We start from the raw sequence: 26,773 nt of genomic DNA on the forward strand, positions 1-26,773 counted from the left end.
TTAGCAGCTGATTGAAATCATATTCAACATGTTCTGAAACAAAACTTACAATTGATACTTGAAACAGTTAGTACTTGATGAAACTCCATAATTATTTAATTGAGAATAAACATGATAATTGTGCGGTTCACAGATACCTGTGCCTGATATGCAATTCATTGGCGAAACCATAATCGCAATAAATGATGTATTTGTATAACGCAGAACTTACATTTTTCCATGGAAAATATATATTCTATAAGAGATTAGTGTATGTTTTAGTTGCACAATACAATCTTCTGTATTTTAGCTCAGTGACGTTGAAATGAAACAATCTAAAACAACTTGTAACTAGCACTACAGCAAGTTAGCCATATTTCACAACTATTTTCTTTCATGTTATGTTCCATATGAAAATGCTCATCTCTCTAAAAGTACAAATTGCGTTTGTTTGTAGTCAAACACAAAGCTGCACAATAAGCTACATGTGCTGTGGCCATCACGGTATTGAAACCCTATTTTTTTAGCGTTATGGATCCATAGACCTATTTCTGAGCCACTGGCGGCAACCTAAAAAGAAATAAAAAATTATAAGTTTCACACACTACTATTTCAAATAATATAACATTAAAAGACAGCAAGAGACCTTTTGGTCCATTTATATTGCCATATTCACTAAATTAAACTACCTTAAAGAAAAATAAAATAAATTAGAAGGCAGCCTTTATCATTCAAATATTTATAAAGCTTACCTTTACGCTCCCTTAATTTAATTGCATGTACCCCATCAAAGAGCAACCAATTTAAGAGATTGACCATCTTGTTAGAAAAATAAAGCTATCTTAGCTGAAGATGACTTTTTCACTGCCACAACATACATCTATGTCCCATAAAGTTACCATTCTCACCATTAAGTACGAAACAGAAGATGCGTCAATTCCCTTAACGATATAATTTCTTCTAATTCTTCTCTTCAAGAGCAAACAAGTTCAGAAATTTTAACCTGTCTTCATTTGGTAACCTTTCCATCCCAGTTACCATCTCAGTAGCCCTCCTATGAACTTTTTCTAGCATTTCAATATCATTTTTTGAGGTAAGGACCCCAAGCCTGAACACGATGCTCTGAGCGTGACCTAACCATTACAGCAGTCAAATCGAACAGAGTATCGTCAGAAAGTTTCTACCTCACAGGACACTTGCAATGACTTTAAAGCACGTTTGTGATAGGCTATTTTTTATTTTTTTGTTGCTTATTCTTTTAGCTCAAAATCATATGACCGTTTATCTGCGTTCCCAATTGATTTTAGTTTAGTAAGTCCGTCAACTTCTCTCTGATCTACCGAAAATCAAAAATGTATCTCAGAACGGCTGGTGTGGGTATTAACACTTTTATTGATAAGCAAAGAACAACGTTTTGACCTTCCTAGGTCATCTTCAGGTTAACAAAGAGGTTAAAAACTACCGAAGAACAGTTTGTTTGTTTGTTTTTTATTTCGTGGAAAGCTACACGAGGGCTATCTACGCTGACCGTCCCTAATTAAGCAGTGTAAGACTAGTGGGAAGCCAGCTAGTCATCACCATCCATCGCCAATTCTCTACTCTTTTACCAACTAATAGTGGGATTTATCGTACATTATAACACGAACATGTATGATATGATGGGGAATCGAACCCACAACCCACGGATTACGAGCATCCTAGCCACCTGGCCATGACGGAGAATTGTTGTGAAAGAAAGTATTCGATAATTTACTGTCTAAAAATTAGCTATCCCCTGTAAGTGTGATAATTTATAGCGAAATTTTATAATTTTAAATATGTATATGATTATTATTGATATTATTAAGATTGTTACTGAAATAGATTAAATGTAACACATATTTTTTATTTATGATTATAATATGTAAGAATTATAAATATAGCTTATTATTAGGAATTTTGCAACGAAATAAATAAAATTTAGTAAATTATATTTATTAATATTTAATAGATGAATATTTGTATTTAACAGATAATAAAATGAGACTAAAGAAGATCTAACAGTACTGGTGTTTGCATGAATTCTTCCATTTAGTTTGTTGGTAGGGGTAATATGTAGTGTGGGATGTTAGCGTTTTTTTTATTTTGTGCAATGGATATTTCTACAGCATATCAATTTTGGGAATGTCAAGTTAAATGTACAAATCCAACACTGAAGAAAACTTTAAAAGACCAACATTCTCATAAAATTGGGTTAGTCTGTGTTTACGGTACGACAGTTATTGTGAATAGGATTAACAGTTATTGATTTAACACTAATTTGTAAGTTGCAACAATTTGTTTATATGCTGTTGTACTATAACTATCATAGTAATAATTTATCACAGTAAAAAGTAACGATATACAGTTCTGAACATACTCTAATAAATTGGTAATGGTAGAGGATTTATCGATCATACTTTATTCTAGAATTTGCAGTTTATCGTGTCTTATTAACTGTGTAAGGGTGACCTTTTCCAATACAAACTTCCAACAGATGACACTGCAGAGCAGAATATATCGTACAAGTTCCAAAGACTAATTTAGTAATTGATGTAATTTTTAGGATTCCTTTTAAATGTAAATCTTTTCTTTAATAACAGCATAGTACAGAGTCTGATTTATTCAAGTAATTTTAAATTTAAATTTTTTGTTACGTAAAACAAAAGATTTTGGAGACTAAATGCAACACAGACACAAATAATATAATTAATTTAGGCCAAGTAGAAAAAAAAAGGTATAGGATCTTGAGTTTTCAAAAGAAAAACTAAGAAAACTCAATTTGGTTTTTATTGACCTCTTAGAAAGAAAGATTGCATCATTTTTTCACTGTTGCTGCTTGTTTTCAAAGAGTCCATGCCAAACAAAAGTCTTTCTTGTTTCATTTTTTTCATCAAAACAATACAGAACATACAACAAGTAAAGAAAAAAAGACAAAATCAACTGTTATCTCACTTTTTTCATTTGAAGTCTTCATTTCTTTGAATAATCAAAAGGTAACTCTTAAAAGAAAAAAATTGCCAAAAATGTAGCAGGGACAGCTATAAAAAATAAAGTGGATGGGGTTGCTGAACATGTAATTTTTACTTGGCCTTAAGTATGAATCTATACTTCATTAATAAATAATAAAAATAACTGTAGAAAATGTCATTGTGTTTTCTGATTTCTTTGATACCAAAAATACAATACTAGCATTTTTATCTTGTATGTGAAGGTATTTTGCATACTTGAAATGTTATAATTTTACCTAGAAACTTTCAAGTGTTAAGTAACTTTTTGTGATATTTATTTATCTGTGGGTGTATGAAGTTAAATTTTTATGTTTTTTTCAACAAGCAATCTTTGACACAATGGCAAAAAATGTAAATATTTTGATATGTAATGGGGTATTCCCTGAGAACTAGAAGCATAAGAGTGTAGGACAAGGATCATTTTACTGTACTGCCTTCCCTGATCCAGGTATTAATTACTGCATTTTTATCTTACCAAAATGGATCACCCACCCGCTATGATTATGCCATTTTGGTATTCCTTTCTCCTCTTATCATTGTAATACTCTTGCATTTTACTTGGAAGACGTCTATGTATTCTTCATTCTGTATCCACTCTCGAATCATTCTTCTGCCCTTATTGCCAGATGAGAGTAAGGTGTCGGATGCGTCCACGAATTTGCCATTACTCTGTACAGGGTTCTTGATAACACCACTACCACTACCAAATATTTTTTGGCTTCTCTTGCATCCAATGTTTTAAGCAGTTGGTATACCATCATGATCACATCCACACCTGCTATGCTTGTACTATTTCAAACACTTTGCTCCAGCAGGTTAGCTTTGAATCTGACCTTAGTTCAGTCTGAACATGAACAAACACTTGTAGATTCTGACCCATTGTCTCAGCAGTTCTTCACAGGTTCCATAAAATATTTTGGAGTGATGAGTATTTCCCATAGATAACATGCTACAACCATCACCTGAATTAGGATAAAAAAAAAAAGTGACCCAACTCCAGCAGCCTACTCTCACTGTCTTTGCTGTTTAGTTTTTTTCACCTTTTTTTTCCATATCACTCAATTGTTTTGTTAGAATGTTGTGTTTTGGCATGACAACACCATCAAAACAAAGCTAATATATCCAGTGAATTATTTTCACTTTCACGTTGTAAATGCAACAAGAACAACTAAAAGTCAGTCTATTTTTAGAACAGAAAATCTAGCAAACTCAGAGGTGTGTGCTGATGAAGTGATAATTTAGCACTGACCACCTTACTGGGCTGCCAAGTAATACTGGTAGTTGGTCAGGCCAGAAGACTGGCCTTTTGGGTATATACACCTCTCCATTAGGCTGGTTTTCCAGCTTGTAGGGTTTAAAGGATTAACTTTTAGAATGGTTTCTTCCATAACTAGATATATGTGCTGAAATTTAGAAAAAAATAAAAATTTAATATTTATATTGGATGCTTTTGTCTAAGTAATATAAATAACCTGAAGAATATCAGTGTGTTTTGTAATTTGTTTGCTTTGATACTAGTAGTATGATAGTGTTATCTTGTATATATGTGAAAATATTCAGCATATCTGAAACTTTTATTTTATCTACAGACAATCACATGGTAACTTCAGAAGTGTTTTAAAGAGTTAAGCCATGGAGAATCTTTATTTCTTTAATATAGCCAAGCTTTTAAATATATAACTAATATAACAAATAACAAGGGACCATTTGGTCATTCAAAGCTGTTGTTGCAAATCTACCCTAAAAAAAAAAGCTAGTTTAAACTTGCCCTTAATATATCAAGAAATGTTTAATTATTTGAGTTTCAGCATCTACTATTTTTAATAGTAACTCATTTCACAAGTTAATCACCCTGTTATAAAACTGCCTTAACTGAAGATTATGCTGAATATTCAACTTGATTTCTTTTGTCCTGTTGTATTTAAAATACATCACAAAGAAAATGAAGGTCTTTATTCTATCAGCCCCTCATATATTATTTTAATCTGTAGACAACAAAGGAGTATTTGGTCCATCAAAACTGTCCATACACATCCATCCTTAGGAGAAGTAAAAAATTAAATCCACACTTTTGATAATATAACTAGTTCCTCTTTAATTCTTGCAACATGCTAACTTCTACTACTGTAAGTGGCAACCCCTGTCATAAGTCAACTACCATTTTGAAAAAAATATAATTTAATTAATTGGAGCCTAATTTGTCTCTTCCAAATTTTTAAATCTGTGTCATTTCATCTTGTTATCTTCAGAATATTGTGCAAAGAAATAAGAGGCCTTTAGTTTTTTATCCCAAAATATCTTATGAACTTCAATAAGATTGATTTCCATAACATCTAGCCTATTCTTGTATGATAACCATTTAATTACTAGAATTATTTTTGTAGTGGTTCTGTGAAGCATATACAATAATATAGTGTCCTTTCTTAGATAAGGAGACCAAAACTATATTAATAATAACTTTAAAAGTTTCCTACTTATATTTTGTACAGTCGTCTTGTCTAAGATTAAATTATAGTGTCTAATGTAACTCAACAGTCACATGCTTCAAACAAGGTGTCTTCTGTTGATTGACTTGTAGCACTGTTCGTTAATCATTTCAGACTGACATCAACATATACTGTGTACATTATTTAAATACATCACAGTAAGTAGGTGAGGAGTTTGGAGTTGCATTAATATCACTTTTGCAGGCATTATAACAAAGATTTTAATCTTTCAGTGTTTGACTGGATTCACTACTCAACATGTTATCTGGTGTTTATGTATTGTCTTTTACAACATGTATTTGCATATTAATAATTTTAAACCAGTAAATGGTTGTACATTTTGCTATTGATTTGACATGTATTTCAAAACAAATGACGACACTTCCTGGAACTCCTGGTCTGTTTGTATAAGGTCAGTAAGAACAAGCTTTGGATTAGTTCTCAGCCAAAAAGACAAATATTATCATATTCTGTCCTTATCTGGTATGTAAAACAATATTTCAGCTAGATGCTTGAGTTAATAAAAAGTCCTCTATGTTATTGAATTGTATCATTATTGGACGAGTTCAGTGTGCTAGTCGTGTTTTATTGTTACAGAGAAAAACCATAACAAAGTGTAAACATGTGAAAGGTTTAGAATGCTATATTTAAACATTAAGCAGTTCCAAAAATATAAATTCTCTACAGCATTTCAGGATATTATTTATTTAAATTATATTTCTATAGATATGCATAAGTTTGGAGAGTGATCCATAAACTTCTCCAAATGCTTTTTGAATTCTAAATGCAAAATGCTGTAGAGTTCAGTGTGCTAGTCGTGTTTTATTGTTACAGCGAAAAACCATAACAAAGTGTAAACATGTGAAAGGTTTAGAATGCTATATTTAAACAGTAAGCAGTTCCAAAAATATAAATTCTCTACAGCATTTCAGGATATTATTTATTTAAATTATATTTTTATAGATATGCATAAGTTTGGAGAGTGATCCATAAACTTCTCCAAATGCTTTTTGAATTCTAAATGCAAAATGCTGTTATTGAATAATTGTAACTAGAAGGATATTTTCTTTAACATTGTTTATTACATATATTATTAGTATTGAAAAAGTTTATAAAATATAATTTGTGAGTATAAATGGATGATATTTTGAGTTGAAATGAGTCTACAAAGAATAATTAGACCTGTTTAGTAAGAAAGCTCAAACATATCTTCTTAGTGTAACAGATGTTAATACTGTTTGATACAGAACACGTAAAAAGGCTAATGCACATATGTTATGTGGTAAAAACTGCAGAACACAAAATTAGATGATGTTTTGAATGTAATTATGATACCTGATATAAAGACTTCAATGATAACAATGAGATCTTTATAGGAATTGATGAGTGTGAGTAACAAAGTTTTTTAATAATTTGTGTTTGTTAATTTTCTGAAAGGATTTGTATCATTTAGACTTAGAATGTTTTGTTGGATAGATTAATGTGTGACAAATTTTAAAATAAATCTTCTTAATGCGTTTTATCTGTGTGTATGTTTATTATTATTTGAAACATCATAAAAGGAAAAGAAACTGGAAAATATTTAACAATTAGCAATTCACTAAACAAATATTTTACTCTAAGTCAGAAAAAGTGTGTATATAAAGCTAATGTTTCACCTGATACAGAAAAGTGAGTCATTATAGTTAATAATTAGATTTATACAATTATGTAAGTGTATACTGATTAATGTTAGGTTGACAGTTTACTAAAGAGAATGGGAAAGTACCACAGAGGCCTTACCACACCAGTAGCTTTAAAGAGATTACATGATGATATGAAAAATGAATTAGAGAGATGGAAGGTAAGATTTTTTTTTTTAATATTTAAAATGTCAACCTCTAATAATTTTTCTATCATTGGACCCTACAGAAAAAGTAAATTCACATAATAATACTACGTAAGGAATAGTTTAAAAATCTATTGTGTGTGATATATCTTTGCCTGCATATCTACTTGGTTAGTTTTTATTTTCTATTGATATTTAATGAAGTTCTGAGTGTTATGTAACCTATATCCTAAATATAATGTTATGTGAGTCTTACATACTTTACTCAATTTTTGTTGTTATATAATGCTGTGATTTTGGATGTTATTTTGATATGCAGTTAAAAATACTGGTGAATTGGTGGTTTCTATTTTTTATTGGTATGGAATAAGCTTTAATATTCAGTCTTCTGTGTGGAAGCTTTATGGATTGAGATTGTTTTTATTCTTGTACAAGAATACAGTTACTGCCATACACTAATAAAACGTGTGTGTATACTAAAAAAGTTAACTTATCACTACTGTCTGGTACTGTCTGTAAAGCTGACCACATGTAGTCACAGATATAAAGTTTATGCACATTTAAAAAAAAATTATTTGTATGTATAAAGTTCTCAGAAAATAGAGAAAAATTATTTTTTGGTCAGTGGTGTTATGCAATTGATAAAATGTTTCATTGAAATTTGCTCATGAGTGTTACATTTTAAATTGGGTTTGACTTTTTTGGACAATAACTTAGATGGCTGATATAAGTACTGTTCAAACTACTGCTGTCTTTGTTGTGTTCCAAACAGCCTGATTAACTCTGGATTGAGAAAAATGTATTGTTGGCAATGGAAATGGCAAACCTAGCATGGCTCAAATAAACTAGATAAAGAATGTAATGTTGTAAAGTATGATAGGCCTAATACAAGTGTCGTATGACAAGTATAATTAATTATGTTACAGAAGTGATTGTCATTGATTACCCAGTACCCAGCCCAATATGCATTTTATACAAATATTGTTTTTCTCAAGTTTAATTTTATTTGAATATTTAGTATGGGTTGTTTTATTTAAGTTACATGTGCAAAATAATTTACTGTATGAAAATAACTTAATATAAATTGAGTATTAATATTTATAAGGTTAATGTTTTATTTAAATGTCAACAGTCTTCAAATTATCACAGTGAATAATCCATTTTATTCCTAAAAAGAAAAAGACTGTAAAAATTACTTTTAAATCACTATGTGTATCTTGACCTGGATTTTAAAATAGTATAAACTTGGAATTAAAAACAGACAAAACATAAGATGTTGTAATGTCTGTTTATCACATCAGGCTGATATTGATTACAACTGATTTCAGACTTTTTTGGCCCATATTTTCAAAAATGGAAATGTATATTTGATTCATTAAACATGAATATGTTTCTAAAGCTGTAATAGTTTGAAGGTTGCTTAAGTATATGTTTCAGGTAGTCACCTTTTTTAGTTTAAAATTTCATATTTTAATCAATATTTCTTACGTATTCTAATTTGGTTACAATTTTTTGAAAGTTTTTACTGAATTATTGTATGTTTTCTTTTTTTTTTGTAAACAAACACTAGTTATTAAATTCTGTACGTAAAAGTAATTCATTGCTATTTGATTAATTCTTTTGTTAAATTCTAACACACTCATTAAAATAAATATTTTGTAGTAATGGCTTAGTGTATGGATTTAAGACTAACCTAAATATCCTAAGCTGGCCAAACCTCACGAGACATATTTGGTTCATGGCCAAAAATATTTTTAACAGCAAGGGTATTCTGATTTTTATAATTAATAATGTAAGAAGAGTATATATAATTAACTATAACTGTTATGTTAATTTTCAGTTTTACAGTGAATGTGTAGCTTCTCTGTTGGAATTCCATATTGATTAACTTGTTCAATTGTGTTTATGACTTTTCTTCCCCATTTTAATAAAAACTGAGTCTATTGGCTAAGATTATCAATTGTAAGTTGTAAAACTTAGGTTGACTGGTTAAAGTGATTTACTTGCAAGGTTTAAAAATCTGATAAGAGCAATGTGCTGTGTTTCTTTGAATGATAATATAAGTATTTAAATTTAAGCCACTAATATGTAAGCTAAAAGCTAGCTAATTGTCAGATAGGTTAATATCCAGCAAGTGAATGTAACAATAAAATTGATACGGAAGAAACTAATTTTATTGTTTTTAACAGTAACATGTCTGCTTATTTGATTGTAAAATAGTTTCATGTTGTAACTGCTATAATTTAGGAATAAGATCTTTTTCTTTTCCAGCATCAATGTACAAGTAAACAAGGGCTAATAAAGTGGTTGATTGATGCTTATCATCATACATCTGCTTATTCAACGTTTCGTTGGCCTAGTGCTGTACTTCTTACTTTTGGGGCTATAGTATTTTTGGTGTGTTATGGACTAAGTGGCACAACAAGGTATGACACTTTAGACATTAACTGTACATTATATTTTAAATTTATTTTTTATAAGAAATATTAGGGCCTATTTGTCTGTTTAACTTTCTTAACTATTGATAAATATAAATTATTGATACTTATCAGTATGCCTCTTTTAGAGGAACAGTTAGGTTGCAAAGAGTGTTTACTGCCCAGCTGGGTGCATCCGACCAGGGCAGGTTGTACCGTTGAAGTAAAGTACTGACAGAAACTGAACCTATAATTGTTGTCTCACATATGTTTTTTAATACTTAACAGTTGAATTTGCTTAATAAAAAAATTGATTCTGACTTGATTTAAGCAAACTCTGAAAAAAAAAGTCTTTTTGAATTTCTAGGATTTTTCTTTAACAAAATATGGTATTCAAGATCTCGTACAGGGAAATCAAAATGGTTTTGAACAATATAGTGCTAATTTAGTACTTATAACTTCAATACAAGTGTAGTTTATCACCATTTCTTAACCTCAGTGTTCATAGTGTGATGTAATTGCCTATATTTCAGCTTTAAGAAGTCAGTCTAGTGATCTAAATTGTATTGTAAGCTCTTTTGTTGTTATTTTAATGTATATAAGCCAATGCAACTTGAACTTTAGCAGATGTAAGACTGGAATAAAGTGATAAAAGCTTATTCTGATGATGTGTTGATAGAATAAAAAGTACTTTTGAATAACTTCTACTACAGTTATAGTCCTCTTTTGTTTTTAAAGCTAGAAATAATTTTGCATTATTACTTTGTCCTTCAGTAAAATTATAAAGCTGCAATATCTTAAGAAAATAAATGTTTTTTTTTTGTGAAACAATATGATATAAGCAATAGCTACATCATTTAACACTACCCTTTCATTTCATTTGTTTGATAAGGCTTAATAAAGAGAGACCTTGTCAGTCTAACTGCTTCAATAAAAAAAGAAACTACTGCTAAAAAGAAGTTAAAAGTAAATTAATATAAAATTGGCTTCAGCCTTATCACACACATTGACTATAAGCTTCAAGTTAATAATTTATTAAAAATCTGGTTTGTTAAAATGTTGGTGTCAGAAGTTATTTTTATTTCAACTCAGTAGTTGTAAAGACAATGAAATTGTTTACAGGTTTTTTTTTTAATCAAATCAAAAATATTCACAGTTTTATAAAATAAAACTTTTATTAGTTTAATGGAAAGCTTTACTAGAATGGAAGAAGACAAAGAAATCAGTATAAATTTACAGTCAAGATAAGTATTTAATTATTTCTTTGAAAACTTGTCAGAGTGATTTTTTTTCTCTTTTCCAACTTCATACAAATAGCACATATAAAAATTCATTTTCCAGAATCTGCATAATCTCTTTAAAAATTATCTCAAGATTCAAACAATTTCACCCCCCGCTAGTACAACAGTAAGTCTATGGATTTACAATGCTAAAATCAGGGGTTCAATTCCCCTCGGTGGGCTCAGCAAATAGCCTGATGTGGCTTTGCTCAGCAATGCCAGGTGGGTTAAGACATTTGACTTGTAATCTGAAGGTTTGAATATAATGTTAATGGTCAATCCTACTATTTGTTGGTAAAAGAGTAGCCCAAGAGTTGATGGTGGGTGGTGATGATTAGCTGCCTTCCTTCTAGTCTTACAGTGCAAAATTAGGGAAGGCTAGTGCAGATAGCCCTCGTGTAGCTTTGCATGGAATTCAGAAACAACACAAATAAACAATTTCATCTAATACCTTTGGTTAAATGTACAACACTTGCATTAGATTTGCAAACTCGGATATTTGAGAGTTATTGGTTTTCAAGCATAAACTTATAAATTTTATATTTTTAATATTTCTTCAACCCTGTACTCAGTGAATGTTAAATCCTAAATCCTTGTGAATTTTTTTTAATTATTATTATACATTTTCTGCATTATTTTGTGAAAATTAGTTTATTATTTCTATTTATTCATGCTACAAAAATCTATAATGAGAACAAGTTATATTGTTAAATGATTACAAACTTAAATAATTTATTTACGTATTTAGTACCTGGCCAGCTATCTCTCTTTGTACATTGCTTGAAGTATAAAACATTTCTGAAACTACCAAAATAATCGATATATATTGATGAGACACTTACATAGATACTCATAGATACTATGTTTCTTTAAGATTATTCTACTGTATTAATGTTACTTAAGCAATGTATCTGTATATGAAAAATGCTTGTGCAGTGGATCATTTAGTTGGTAAGATTAGAGAAAGAGAGAAATTGTACTGTATATGTAATTTATGTAATTTCTTAATGAGGAATTGTGAAGACCAGTCTATAAAAGGAGTGTTTTTTAGATAAATAACAGTGTCAATGTAATGTCTTAATGAAATATTGTGAAGATCTATCTATGGAAGGAGTGTTTTTAGATTAATAACAGTGTTAATGTAATGTCTTAATGAAAAGTTGTGAAGACCAATCTATGAAAGGAGTGTTTTTAGAATAATAATAGTGTTAATGTAATGTCGTAATGAAAAGTTTTGAAGATCAATCTATGGAAGGAGTGTTTTTAGATTAATAACAGTGTTAATGTAATGTCTTAATGAAAAGTTGTGAAGACCAATCTATGGAAGGAGTGTTTTTAGATTAATAACAGTGTTAATGTAATGTCTTAATGAAGAGTTGTGAAGATCAGTCTAAGGAAGGAGTGTTTATAGATTAATAACAGTGTTAATGTAATGTCTTAATGAAAAGTTGTGAAGATCAATCTATGGAAGGAGTGTTTTTAGATTAATAACAGTGTTAATGTAATGTCTTAATGAAAAGTTCTGAAGACCAATCTATGGAAGGAGTGTTTTTAGATTAATAACAGTGTTAATGTAATGTCTTAATGAAAAGTTGTGAAGATCAATCTATGGAAGGAGTGTTTTTAGATTAATAACTGTTAATGTAATATCTTAATGAAAAGTTGTGAAGACCAATCTATAGAAGGAGTGTTTTTAGATTAATAACAGTGTTAATGTAATGTCTTAATGAAAAGTTGTGAAGACCAATCTATGGAAGGAGTGTTTTTAGATAAATAACAGTGTTAATGTAATGTCTTAATGAAAAGTTGTGAAGAGCAATCTATGGAAGGAGTGTTTTTAGATTAATAACAGTGTTAATGTAATGTCTTAATGAAAAGTTATGAAGATCAATCTATGGAAGGAGTGTTTTTAGATTAATAACAGTGTTAATGTAATGTCTTAATGAAAAGTTGTGAAGATCAATCTATGGAAGGAGTGTTTTTAGATTAATAACAGTGTTAATGTAATGTCTTAATGAAAAGTTGTGAAGACCAATCTATGGAAGGAGTGTTTTTAGATTAATAACAGTGTTAATGTAATGTCTTAATGAAAAGTTGTGAAGATCAATCTATGGAAGGAGTGTTTTTTTAGATTAATAACAGTATTAATGTAATGTCTTAATGAAAAGTTGTGAAGACCAATCTATGGAAGGAGTGTTTTTAGATTAATAACAGTGTTAATGTAATGTCTTAATGAAAAGTTGTGAAGACCAATCTATGGAAGGAGTGTTTTTAGATTAATAACAGTGTTAATGTAATGTCTTAATGAAAAGTTGTGAAGACCAATCTATGGAAGGAGTGTTTTTAGATTAATAACAGTGTTGATGTAATGTCTTAATGAAAAGTTGTGAAGATCTATCTATGGAAGGAGTGTTTTTAGATTAATAACAGTGTTAATGTAATGTCTTAATGAAAAGTTGTGAAGATCAATCTATGGAAGGAGTGTTTTTAGATTAATAACACTGTTAATGTAATGTCTTAATGAAAAGTTGTGAAGATCAATCTATGGAAGGAGTGTTTTTAGATTAATAACTGTTAATGTAATGTCTTAATGAAAAGTTGTGAAGACCAATCTATGGAAGGAGTGTTTTTAGATTAATAACAGTGTTAATGTAATGTCTTAATGAAAAGTTGTGAAGACCAATCTATGGAAGGAGTGTTTTTAGAATAATAACAGTGTTAATGTAATGTCGTAATGAAGAGTTGTGAAGATCAATCTATGGAAGGAGTGTTTTTAGATTAATAACAGTGTTAATGTAATGTCTCAATGAAAAGTTGTGAAGACCAGTCTATGGAAGGAGTGTTTATAGATTAATAACAGTGTTAATGTAATGTCTTAATGAAAAGTTGTGAAGATCAATCTATGGAAGGAGTGTTTTTTAGATTAATAACAGTATTAATGTAATGCCTTAATGAAAAGTTGTGAAGACCAATCTATGGAAGGAGTGTTTTTAGATTAATAACAGTGTTAATGTAATCTCTTAATAAAAAGTTGTGAAGACCAATCTATGGAAGGAGTGTTTTTAGATTAATAACAGTATTAATGTAATGTCGTAATGAAGAGTTGTGAAGATCAATCTATGGAAGGAGTGTTTTTAGATTAATAACAGTGTTAATGTAATGTCTTAATGAAAAGTTGTGAAGATCAATCTATGGAAGGAGTGTTTTTAGATTAATAACTGTTAATGTGATGTCTTAATGAAAAGTTGTGAAGACCAATCTATGGAAGGAGTGTTTTTAGATTAATAACAGTGTTAATGTAATGTGTTAATGAAAAGTTGTGAAGATCAATCTATGGAAGGAGTGTTTTTAGATTAATAACAGTGTTAATGTAATGTGTTAATGAAAAGTTGTGAAGATCTATCTATGGAAGGAATGTTTTTTTAGATTAATAACAGTGTCAAAATGTGTACTTTATGAGGGCTTTAATTTTCTTGAGTATACATTTCTTCTAAGTAACAATATGCTATTAAGGTGAGATGTATTATTAATTATAATATTGTTTAAAATGCAGTCAGCAATTAGTATTAAAACATGATAGTGATATCAGACAATACCCTTGCCATGTAAACATTTTGGAATAACTTAGCAAAGCCAATATTATCTCTTAACCCTCAAGTTACTGCCTTGTTTATATGTTTACCAACAGTGATGCTCTTTATTTCATATTGAGGAGTAACCTGATGTTTGTGCCTTTTACAGTATTAATTTCACTAAATAATTTAAAAGACTGTGTGAAATGTGTATGAGATAACAGTAGTATTTAGTGGCATTAAATACTAAAGTGATAACTTTTTTCTTTTTCTTTTTTGTGTGTATATGAGTGATCCATGTGTTATGAGAAACCAGCAGAATTATAGACCCACAAGCAATTTGTATGAGGAATAAATAGTTTGGAAAAAAATTCTTTTATAAAGCCACTGAAGCCCATACGGACCTGCATAAGCAATCCTCAAGTTAATTACAAAGAGTAGCTGATAAAATAATATACATGTTTTGAATACTTGAATGACTATTAAATACTATAGAACATAGTCATAGCAAATGCTCTTAAAATATACACATTTTAAAATTTTATCCTTAAGAAAAAAACTTTAAGACTGTTCAGAAACCTATGTTCCCTGGATCTCTGATACAAAATATCCCCCAATGAAATGATATTTCTGTTTTTGAGAGATTTAATCTAACAAAATACTAACTTATTGATATCTTGAAAGGATTAGAAACTGGTTTTGATATATTGTGACAGTGGTTAATTATGTATGTATGCTCAGCTTGCCATAATTTTGTTTCCCCAAAGTTAAGAATGATTCATTTGATCTGTGTTTATGAAAAATTTTTGCAAATACTAAACCTGTTGCAATTTCAGTCTTTTGACTTAGTGTGCTTTAAGATATCCTTGTGTTATATTATAGGAGGGTTTATTATGTTTCGTATCTTAATGGTAAACATTTTTTTCTAAGATTTACAACACTTTACAGGTCTTTTACACTAGTTATTGAGAGCTTCTTCCTTCTATTACTTCTTGTAATGAACATGTATCTTGTTGGATGGGATGCAATGCTGAGACAGCGAGAAATGCTGACCAAAGGAGAAACATTGCTAGCTGCTATAAGAGGTTGGTCTCCTAATTCTGTTTGACACATTCAACTTTGGACACACCTGTAATTCTGATGAAAATTGATTTATTTTGAAATTGATGTAAACACTTTTTGTTTGTATAAACAGAAATACTCACTACATATACATAGTTATAAACCTGTGCATTATGGTTACAAGTACCAAAGTCAGCAGTATATGGATTTGTAAGATATCTGACAATCTGTTATTGGTGAAACATGTCGAGGATGTGTAACTGATTTCTTCAGTGTTTTGATACTAAACAGTTTAAAACATTTGGGGCCTTTGTAAATACATAAAATAATAAAGAAAATTCCCCTTGGTTGAGTATATGGTAATGTTGTTGTTTGGATGCAATTGGAATATTAGCACATTTGTTAGGCCACATGTATGATAATGGATAGGAATACTATGTGTAGCACCCATAACTTTTCCTTATTATTAACACTTACGAAAGGTTTATCACACTTTATAGTAATGATGTTCCAGGTCCACTTCTTGATTTGGAACTATTTTCTTTGCTATTAATCTTGCTCAAACTGAGAGCTTTGATAATGCATTATTGCTCAACTATGCAGACTCCACATACTCTTCACTATACTTAAATGTCAGTTTCCTTGAACACTTTGGGAAAAGTCCATTGGAACTGCATGAAGGACTTGACAAGCTTGTTGGTAGACGTGGAGGATATGGATTCAGTTTCTTCCTTATGAAAAAACTGTTGGATTCTTTGGAAGCTGCGAATGTTTGGCTTGTAAGCCTTGACAATTTTATTTCCATGTGAGATGAACTGACATTCATCACAGTGGATTGTAGGGTTGCAGAATTATCCTTCTAAATTGTGGTGGTGATTTTGTGAATGAAGTCTTTGCTTCTTATTGACTTTTGGTGCATTTTCATCAGTAGCTACTGTTTTTATTTTTCTTAACTTCTATACAGAACACTGAAAGTTTCCTTTATCAAAATGTTATAACATTAAACAGTTTCTTATATGAATGTGTTTCCTCTAAATGGCACTGACATTTTCCCCTGGCTGTAAGTATACCTGTTAGAAACCATCTCAAATAATATATATATAGCCAATAAACATCTTACTCATGGCAGCAAAACTTGCCTCTGTTCTGCATAGAAACCAATTTTAAAGTGTGATTGATATACTCCAGTCCCCCACTGGGACAGTAGTACATCTTCATGTTTACAATGCTAAAATTAGGGGTTTGATTCCCTTCAGTGGACACAGCATTGTGTCTTTGCTATAAGAAAATACACAACTTTCTCAGTAGTACTCCTGTTTTACATGGTGCACTGCCCTACTGAAATTAAAAACTTTTACAATAAATAGTGTTTGATAATAGCATAGAGGAAAAACCTATAGAAGAATGATACGTTTGTGACTTACAAGACAGTTGAGGTTTACATATAATAACATTTTGACAATTTGTGTGTTTTGTCACGTGTTATAATTTATCTTGGACAAGTCTGATATGTCATGTACGTTGTGTATTATGATATGAAATAGCCAGAAATTTTAATTTTAATTTAGAAGTTAATTAAATGTTAATATGTACCAAATTTATGGTATTTGCCAACAAGATTGATACAAACAGTTTTCTTTTTTAACACATATATTTTTATGTACAAACAATACAATGTATGATTATGGTTGTTATAAACAGGTATTACAAATAATGATTTATATACAAAAAATTTTACAAAGTTACAAACAATACTGAGTCTTCTGTCTGATATGGCTTTAATATGGGCTTGTACTGTCTCAGGTTTGATACATGCTTGTTCAGCCTTGAGATGTTTATTGTCTCTTTCAGCTTTAGCTTGATTTGTAACATTATCCCTCAACTGTGATTGACTAGTAGAGACACTAGAGTATTCCTCTATGCTTCCTCAAGCAACAAATCATAGTTGACCGCTACTTCAATAATATTCTTTTTAGTTCATTTTTTTTCATTGATTTTTTTAACCTCTAATTCTAAGACTTTGGCAAAGTAAATGGAAAAGACCTATTTTTCTCTTCAAACTTTCCTTTATGACCTGAGAGCATATAAGGAAAAATTGATGGGAGACTATATTTTGGGGATGATACGTGAAAGTGATTTACATTACAGTCGCAAATCTCGAAAAACTACTCACTTCTTAACATTTTAGTTCATTTTTATATAGCTTTAGTATAAATACATGTAAATCTTGATTCATGTGTTGTTTTATTCAGACCTTATGTAAATGAAAATGTGCAAACTTGCCTGTTTTTACATAGAAAATAGGTTGATTTCTAAATTTTATTATCCAGGTCACAAAAGCAAAGTTTGAAGGGAATAATGGCCATTTTCTGTACTTTTACAACATAAGCAATTAAGAAATAACATACACTATCCAGGAACAAAATTTGTGTTCATTGTGTTGTGTACATTACATATCACAACTTAAAGTAGTCGAAAATTATAATTATAATTTATAAAATATTTGAATGTTGATATGTATCAGATTTATGATATTTATCAACAGTTTCCCAACATAAATATATTTTAATGTACAAACAACAATACAACTTATAATAACAGTTATTACAAACAATGATTTATACACAAAAGTTTTACAAACAACACAGAGTCTTCTGTCTACTCTGGAATTAAATGTTTTATTGATGATTCGTGATGAACAAATTAACTCTATGCTGATATCGGTACAATTCATTTAATGGGTGAGCTATCTCTTGCTCATATGTGAAAATACATAATTTCCTCATATAAATGTTAATGCCCAAAGTTAATTCACTGGAGTGAAATAGTTTAAAATGTATAATCATTTCTAGTCAAGTATTTACATTTTCCTGATTAATAAGTGTTATTCACGGTTATATTGGCACTTCTGAGGCTTATATTATACCAACTATAGCAAACCAACAGTATTATTGTTGTTATGGGTACCTCTTGTAATCATTTGGCAATATTCTTGAAAGTTCAGTTGCAAACAATACTGGAAATCACTGATATTTTACATGCATAGTACATTGTTTATTCTTACACTTGAGAATCTTCCATAAATTTGGAACTTTTGCAATGCACATTTAACAGTACAAGTTACATGCATTTCTAAGTAAATATTGAACTGAAACAAACATAGATATTAAAATGATATATATATATATAATAGTAAATCCATTACAGTTTCTTCTTAACATTGAGAGTGCTTCATACTTTGGTTGTTTCCAATTTACAAAATAATTTCTTCTGGCATAATTGTAATAGTTGGTTTTACATGTGTTATAATTATGGGTAGGCTTAGACCATGAGAAAGAACTGCATGGGCCTGGGATGTAATATGTTGATAAAGATTTATATGATAAATATGTTAATTGGGGTATGGTAACTTCAGTCATTTAAACAACATAATTTCTCATTTATATATGACTTGTTTTCAATAAATCAGTTTAATAGTAAGTTATCTCAGATGTTGGCAAAATATTGCTTCAGAGTCATAGCTTCTGTTTTTCTCTTTAGGATAAATTAATTTATTTATGATCTTGTGTGTAGGGAATGACAAATGTGAAGGACCTTGTAGTTTCTAAGGTGCAATTTACCAAGGAAAAATGTAGTGATTGGTAATTAGTATGTAATGTTCTCATGATTACAAAGTAACAGTATAGTGAACAGATTGAAGGAATGACAGACAATATGGGCAAATATTGGTAATTATGTTATTTATTCTTTATAAAATTATATCTGTATAGATTGTGTGTGACTAACAAGGTAGATTCATGTTTATATATATATTTTTTAGATTCGAGCACAGGACAGGTAAAACTTTTGGCACCTGTCCTGTGAAAGTGGGTTTTCTCGGGGCACTCCCGTTTCCCACCACATCCAAATCTCTGGCATTGGATCTTTAGATCCCAGCCAAGACTACTGCCCAGTCCTGAATCGGGTCATTTTGTGTTGATATTTACATTGACGTCTGGCTCTGGCCTGGCTAACTTCTTCGGTGCCACCTTTGTTTCGCTCTTTCTCTCTTGACAATTTTATAATGTCCCATTTCCACTTCATACCACAAACAATTAAAAACTAAAAATTAAATACAAGCAAAGTTTCAAGTACAGTTAAACAACATCTCACGTGAGGGAACAAAGAGGAACCACAACGTTCCTGACCACCCCAGTTGGAGAGAGAATTCTTCAGACCTCTCTCTCTCTAAACTAAACCCCTGCCACATTAGTTTGCATTTTCATTTGTATGTGACTTTACACACATTACCCGAAAAGTGAAAACATTTCTCTGATTCATATGAATATATGTTAAAAGACTTGCTATTTATTATGATTTTGGCTTTTTCTTTGTATCTTTCTACATAAACATACAAATATCCATGCATATGTATTTAAACTGTTAATCAGAATGTATGGAGAAACAGAAGTGGACAGCAAAGAACTATCCTCATCTTCATATGCCCCAGTCTCCATGTATTTCTCTTCAGTGGACACATCGTGATGATCAGCTAGTCAATATACCATGTTGTCTACTGGTGGCTGGAGACATCATTACCATGAGACCTGGTCACCATGCTCCTGCTCATTGTTGCTGTGTAGAAGAGGTTAGTGTTGTGTATGTAATTTACTGAAAAAAGCCCATGTGGGATTTGAACCCTCAGATGAGTTCAAGTCTTAGAAAAGTGTTGTTTCTTTTAAGTCATTATCAGGAATGTTCCCCTAACACCATTCTAGGATCACTCGCTATTACATAAGTAAGGATCAGGTGCTGAATAATGGATGACTATTGAGAAAAAGTTCTTATGTTTAACAATTGCAGAAGGCTTTTACTAGCAGCATTTAACAAATTGTACTTAATTAGAGTATCTTTAGATTTAGTTACATCATGATGATCAAGAGACTTATTTAACTGAAGGTACGTGGAATAAATCCATTGCACTAATCATGTACTGGAGAAGAAAAATTGAGTGTAATTTCATATTCACTCCATGTGTCTATAAAAAATGTGTCAAGCTGTTATTTAATAATATGTACAAGTTTGTTGTGAACACAAAAATCAGATGTGTTCTAGAACTATCTGTATGCAAGATATGTCACAGATGTCAGTGTGACTCGAACTCAGATGTTGGTGGTGTTCATGTGAAGAATAAAAATAATTTTGTCCATATACGTTTTGCATAGTTCATAGCTTCTAGAACCTCCAAAATGCATATCTGCAGTTTCTTTTAGTGCCTGTGTATACCTTATATGGTATTTTTCTCCTCCACCTTGAACTGTCACTAAATTGTTAACGTTGGGTAAAATTAATAGTCAATTGAATGGCACTCTGTAAAAGCATTTGGCATGTGCACTTTGAACTTTACCCATGCAAACAGGGCTAAGGACCATACTTATGATTGGCAAAATGAAGTCCATATATTACTTCTGTCAATGAATATTTAATTATGTTGAAGATATAATCTTCAATATCTGTTTGTGGTGTTTTAAAAGTAGATGAAATCTGTAATAACTTATTTTAAGAAACAAAATTAACATTGATGGAGGCAACAATAAACCTGTTTTAAATCTGTGAATTCTCTTTTTCCAAAGATCTTATTTCTTAAAATAAGTTTCCTATGTATATAAAGTCTTGGTTCTGATGAATTGAAACTTATAATTTATTTTGTTATATTACTATGAAAAATACTTTATAATGTATTATGTATGTTTGATTTTTATATCACTATAACATGAATATTTAGGAATTAGAGCCAATTGAGTTATCAGCAGGAGAAATTTATGCCCCAGCTACCCAGGACAATCCAGAAGTTTTGACCACTGCCCGTCTCCGAGCTCCATTACCCCCATCAAAGTTTCAGGTCCTAGAAACACCATATGCTGCAGTATTAAGGTCAGAGTTTTTTACATAAAACATTCACACTTTTATGTTTGGGTAACTTAATTGGTTTTCAGAATTATTCTGTGATAAATGTATAGACCAGTAAGAAAGAAATATCGTAAATAATTGATAAGAATAACATTTTGCCATAAAGGAAGGAATAGCTTAACCTGCTCAACACAGGCTCAGTCAGTTTGACTGACCACTTGACTTTCTTGTACTCATTTAAAGTATTTATAAATTTAATACTTGTAACTTTCAATATCTTTATATAATTTGGCAGTTTTGCATATACAAAAAATAATGTTTTTTTAGTGAAGTATTTTTAATATATTTAGATAAAAGATTTGTCCATTAATATATTAAGTATTTGTTTTGAACAAGTCTGTGGGAAAATTAATTTTCATATTAAGATTAAAAATACTTTTCTTCATCTCAAAAATTTCCAATTTTCTTTATGTAATCACTGAAACATCCTAAATACATTTAAAATGTATTGTTTTAGTAACACTTCGTATTTTCTCTGTTATTTTCTCTAACCTATCTCAAAACAGGATTAGTCAATTTGACTAACCTCGTAACCACCAAATCAAAATCAATTTAAAATACCTTTTTTTCCTTCTAGAATTACTTCAAATTGTAACATGAAACTATTCATTTATCTTTAGTAGCTTTAAGCTTGTAATAGTATTTATCTATTTGAATTTAAATTTTATTGATTTTCTTTGCCCTTTTGATTGTCCTATGAGCCATATCTAACTAATCTCCACACCATTATAAGTTGTAAATCACTCAGTGCACTTACAACTCAATTTACATTACCCGTGAGCTACTACAAGCTGCTCGTGTGTGTGCCTCATGAAATATTTTTATTACATTGTTATTATTTATTTTGCTTAATTAACCTTAACTAACTTTTAAAAAAATCTATATTCTTACATTTTAGTTACTTTTATAATTATAAATAATAAACGAGAAAAAACAAGAAGTTCTCACCCAAACTTCATTTTCTTGCTGTCAATTGTCAGTGAAACTGTTTTCTTATACTAATGGTAGTAATGCACTAGATAATGCACAAAAGAACATAGATTGATAACATGCAAAAAATCATACAGTTTCCTCTGACCATGAGTTTTTCTGGCTTTTTAACTGTGTGGCAAGAGCCATTACAAATTCACCCAAACTAGCTGTTGTTATTCCTATCAGAGCAAAGGTTGTATTATAAGTGAAATTGACTATTATCTTTTCAGAACACAACATAATACAATACAATATTTGATAGATGTAAACCTTTACTTTCTATTGGCTATAGGTAATGTATAATTAAACATAAGTGAGAACTATTAACACATCCTGAAAGATAGGACATGACAAGTGGATGTGGTAGGAAAGGGGTCTCATTTTCTATTTAATAGCTCTGTAAGTAAACAGAAATAAAGACCATAAAAATATGGTTTGTCTGAACAATAATGATTGTTTAGTGCATAATTTACATTTAATTTCTTAATTTTCCAAGTAGTGGTGGATCAAATAGAGAAGACAAGATGCTTAGAGAAAATGTGTCGTGTGTATCACACTAGGGGAAATTCAGGATTTTTTAAAACATTGCCTTGTATAATTAAGAACATAAAACATATATAGTATTAAAATCTGCATTAGTTAAGATTTTATTGATTTAACAAAATTTTCAATGTGAGACACTAAAACTTTGTTTCATGTGCAGAAAAGGATACCCAGAGTGAGAGAATTAAAGCATTAGGTTTTTCAAATAATTAGTAATGAGTTTCTCATACATCAGTGTTTACAACTGGTATCATCCAAGTGAAATATATAATGTAGAACAAAGGCTCAGGTGCTAACTTTCATATATTATTGACTGAAGCTTTTTTTTTGTGATCATGAAATGCTAAATGTTGAACTCATATCAGTTAAACAGAAAAAAATATTATCATACCAGAGTAGTGTTTGATTTCAAATTATAAAATATTATTAAAATACAACTGTGTTATTTGATTATACAAGAGCGGATGTTCCATTACGTTTCTTGTAAGACGTGAAAAGATATGAATATACCAGTATGACATTTAGTTTCAAATTATAAAATAAAGTATTATTAAACAGCACTATGTTATTTCATTGTAAAAAAAAGTTGTTTGTTTGATTTTTGTTAGAAGTAACAAAAATAAATGGTAAAGCTTCATGGTAAAAAAAAAAAGATAAAACAAATCAAGTTAACTCTGTCCATCAGGATATTGTTTACTGCACATGGCACAAAGATTTAGTATCTTACATTCAAAATGTTATTAAACTACTTTTTGTTTTTGTTATTCCAATTAGAACAGCATAAAACATTAGCTAATAATCCATAATTTAGTAGTATACAAGTTTTATGTTCTTAATTCTGCAAGGTGATATTTTTAAAAAATCCTGAATTTTTCCTAGTGTGACAAATTTTCTCTTAGCATGTCATTATCCATATTTTATCTGCCATACCTTTCTATCTATTTTTAATCCCAGTAATTCATTGTAGTATTTATGATAATTTTAAAAAAATTGTATGTGTGACTTTATTCTTACAAGACTCAAACTGACAAAGTCATGGACCTATAAAGAACATAATGAAAAATTTATACAAATATGTTTAAAATTCATATGGGATCCATATGAACTCTATTTGTTCTTCTGTGGTTACTTTGTTATTAATACTAAAATCAGGGGTTTGATTCCCCTTGGTGGACTCAACAGATAGCCTGATGTGGCTTTGCTGTAAGAAAACACACATTTTGTTATTACAACCAAGCTAACCATGACAGTGTGTTTTTTAAACTTTTATTCTCTAAAATGTGGAAACTTGTATAAATGAAATCTATTTCTAAAATTTATTGAAGTTGAGTTACCTTGGTGGAATTGATATTCTTTGTCATTAACAAAAAAGCATATTTTATGGTCCATTCCACATTAATTACAAACAAACAAATGGTAATAAGGGATAAAACATGAGTGACAAAATCCTATTTTAAAATTTTACACAAAATATTACATGGCTTGTGTAGACCTCATAATTGCATTGTACATATGTATATAGAGAATATATTTGTAAAAGATCCAAAAATAAAAGAATTGAATCGTGGAGATTTGATATAACTCTGATTAAATTAAGGTTCTGCTTTTTGTTTTTTGTATATCAAAGTGTTTGTTAATTATATTATTACATAACCTGTTTTACTTTCTCTCTCTCTCTCTCTCACACAGCAGACAGAGAGAGAGAGAAAGAGAATATATTAATATATGTGAATTAGGTCAACTTTAAGTCAGTATTCTGTATATCTTTATTTTAGTCTTTCTCTGAAAATACAAGTTTGTTTACACCAAAAAATAGTTTACTGTTGTTTAATTTTAATATATATGATGTGCCCCTGTTGTAGATATAATGTTTAATAGAATTTAGTTTTCTCTTCCCAGCATACTAGATTGTGACAATCTTAATGATTGAAATTATTTAGTCATTATAACAGGTTGAAATTTTGAGGTAATCAAAAGAAAATTTGTTATAAACTTGTAAGTAACATTAACTTGTAATTACACTTATAAGCTTACTTCTAATTATCATATAGTTAATATTTTAATATTTATAAACAATAAACTTGTTTTTATTTTTTCAATTCCTTTAACTCTAGTTTCTTCTTTTTTGCAGGGGGGCTTTAGAAGAGTCACTTGATCGACCAGTATCTTTCTTCAACAAGGAACGGCATGGTGTGGTAATATGGTACCTAGAAGTTGTGATAATTCCATGTGTTTTTGTAAGTATTATCACAAAGGCAATAATGATCTTGTGTAATTTTAGTGCTTTATTGTTTCTGACAAGGATTAACAAAACATAATAGTGTGGTTTCTTATTAAATCAATGAAACCTGGGAGATGTTGATGTCTGGTCAGAATAACATACAAGCAGAGAATGTTGGCACCAGTTGGACAGCTTTAAAAAAGACTCATTATGCTGGATTAAATTCATATACATTTTAACACAGAAAAAGATGGAGTACTGTTTCACAATAAGTTGTATACATAACACAATGTAACAAAATTTTTACTTTTTCTTGTTCCTTGGTAGAAAGTGTTATTTCCCAATTGCTTATACCTAAAGTAAATGGAAAGGACCTATTTTTCTCTTCAATCTTTGCTTTTGTGACCTGGGAGCATATAATGAAAACATGATGGGAGACTGTATTTGGGGACTGATACATGAAAGTGATTTACATTACAGTTGCAAATCTCAAAAAACTACTCACTTCTAAACATTTTTGTATAACTTTAGTATAAACACATGTAAATCTTGATTCATATGTTGTTTTATTCAGACCTTATGGATATGAAAATGTGCATATTTGTCTGTTTTTATATAGAAAATAGGTTAATTTCTAAATTTCAGTGTGAAAAACAGGTGGAGCCAAAAAAAAGAATTGAGCATGCAATTTAAGGCAGTGAAATAAAAATTGTTGACCAAACTAGTAGCTACACTGGTAGTAAATATTCATTCATTAGTTAGCTAGACCTAGTTACCTACCATTGTGCCTCAAGATGAACAAACATGTAGCCTAGGTAACTGGTGAATTAATATCTGCACTAAAACTATCATCAGTGTTGTAAGTGTAGCTACCAGTTTAGTTACCAGTTTTAATTTCATTACTGTAAGTTGACTGTTAATCCTTCTTTGGCTGCACCTTTTTATGTTATGGATTATATATTTTTTTTTATCTTTAGGATTTATGTCTCCCTGTATTGAAGAAAACATAGTTTAAAACAATCAAATACAGGATACACTCTTTCTAAGTATACCTTTAAGGTACAAAAAGTTTTGGAAAGTAAACGATATATTTGATAGTTTGGCTTTTCTTAGATTTCTTTTAGAAAAAGACAATATTTGTATTACTAAACTTGTATAAAATTTATGCCAACATTAAGGTGGATAAGAATAATCAAATCTTAGTATTAAAGACCTGGTTGTTGTGAGTTTTTACTTTGACTAGAAATAAGGAAAGTGTTCAGTAAAGTATAAATAATATGACATCAATATAGTGTAGACTAGCTTTAGTGAAATCTGTGTGTTGGGAAACATGGTGAAGAAGGGTAAATATCACTGTTAAAGATCTATCATCAAGATGGGAACTATTTACTTACACTGTTAGTAAAGTATACATAGTTTAAGATTAATAGCCTGT

General features: G+C 29.9%; 1 protein-coding gene across 1 annotated transcript in view; it reads left to right on the forward strand.

Moving 5' to 3' along the window:
* Nucleotides 1-2,006: 2,006 nt before the first annotated feature.
* l(2)k05819 (transmembrane protein 94-like protein l(2)k05819) overlaps nt 2,007-26,773 on the forward strand; it is a 91,327-nt gene continuing 66,560 nt past the window's right edge. The window contains 7 exon segments of the mRNA XM_076482013.1: nt 2,007-2,228; nt 7,230-7,337; nt 9,594-9,748; nt 15,540-15,676; nt 20,084-20,280; nt 21,418-21,566; nt 25,249-25,354. Of these exon segments, the coding sequence (XP_076338128.1) occupies nt 7,251-7,337; nt 9,594-9,748; nt 15,540-15,676; nt 20,084-20,280; nt 21,418-21,566; nt 25,249-25,354 (831 nt within the window). The 5' untranslated portion in view covers nt 2,007-2,228; nt 7,230-7,250.

Source organism: Tachypleus tridentatus, chromosome 13 (genome assembly GCF_004210375.1).
Source record: "Tachypleus tridentatus isolate NWPU-2018 chromosome 13, ASM421037v1, whole genome shotgun sequence".
Taxonomy (NCBI): domain Eukaryota; kingdom Metazoa; phylum Arthropoda; class Merostomata; order Xiphosura; family Limulidae; genus Tachypleus; species Tachypleus tridentatus.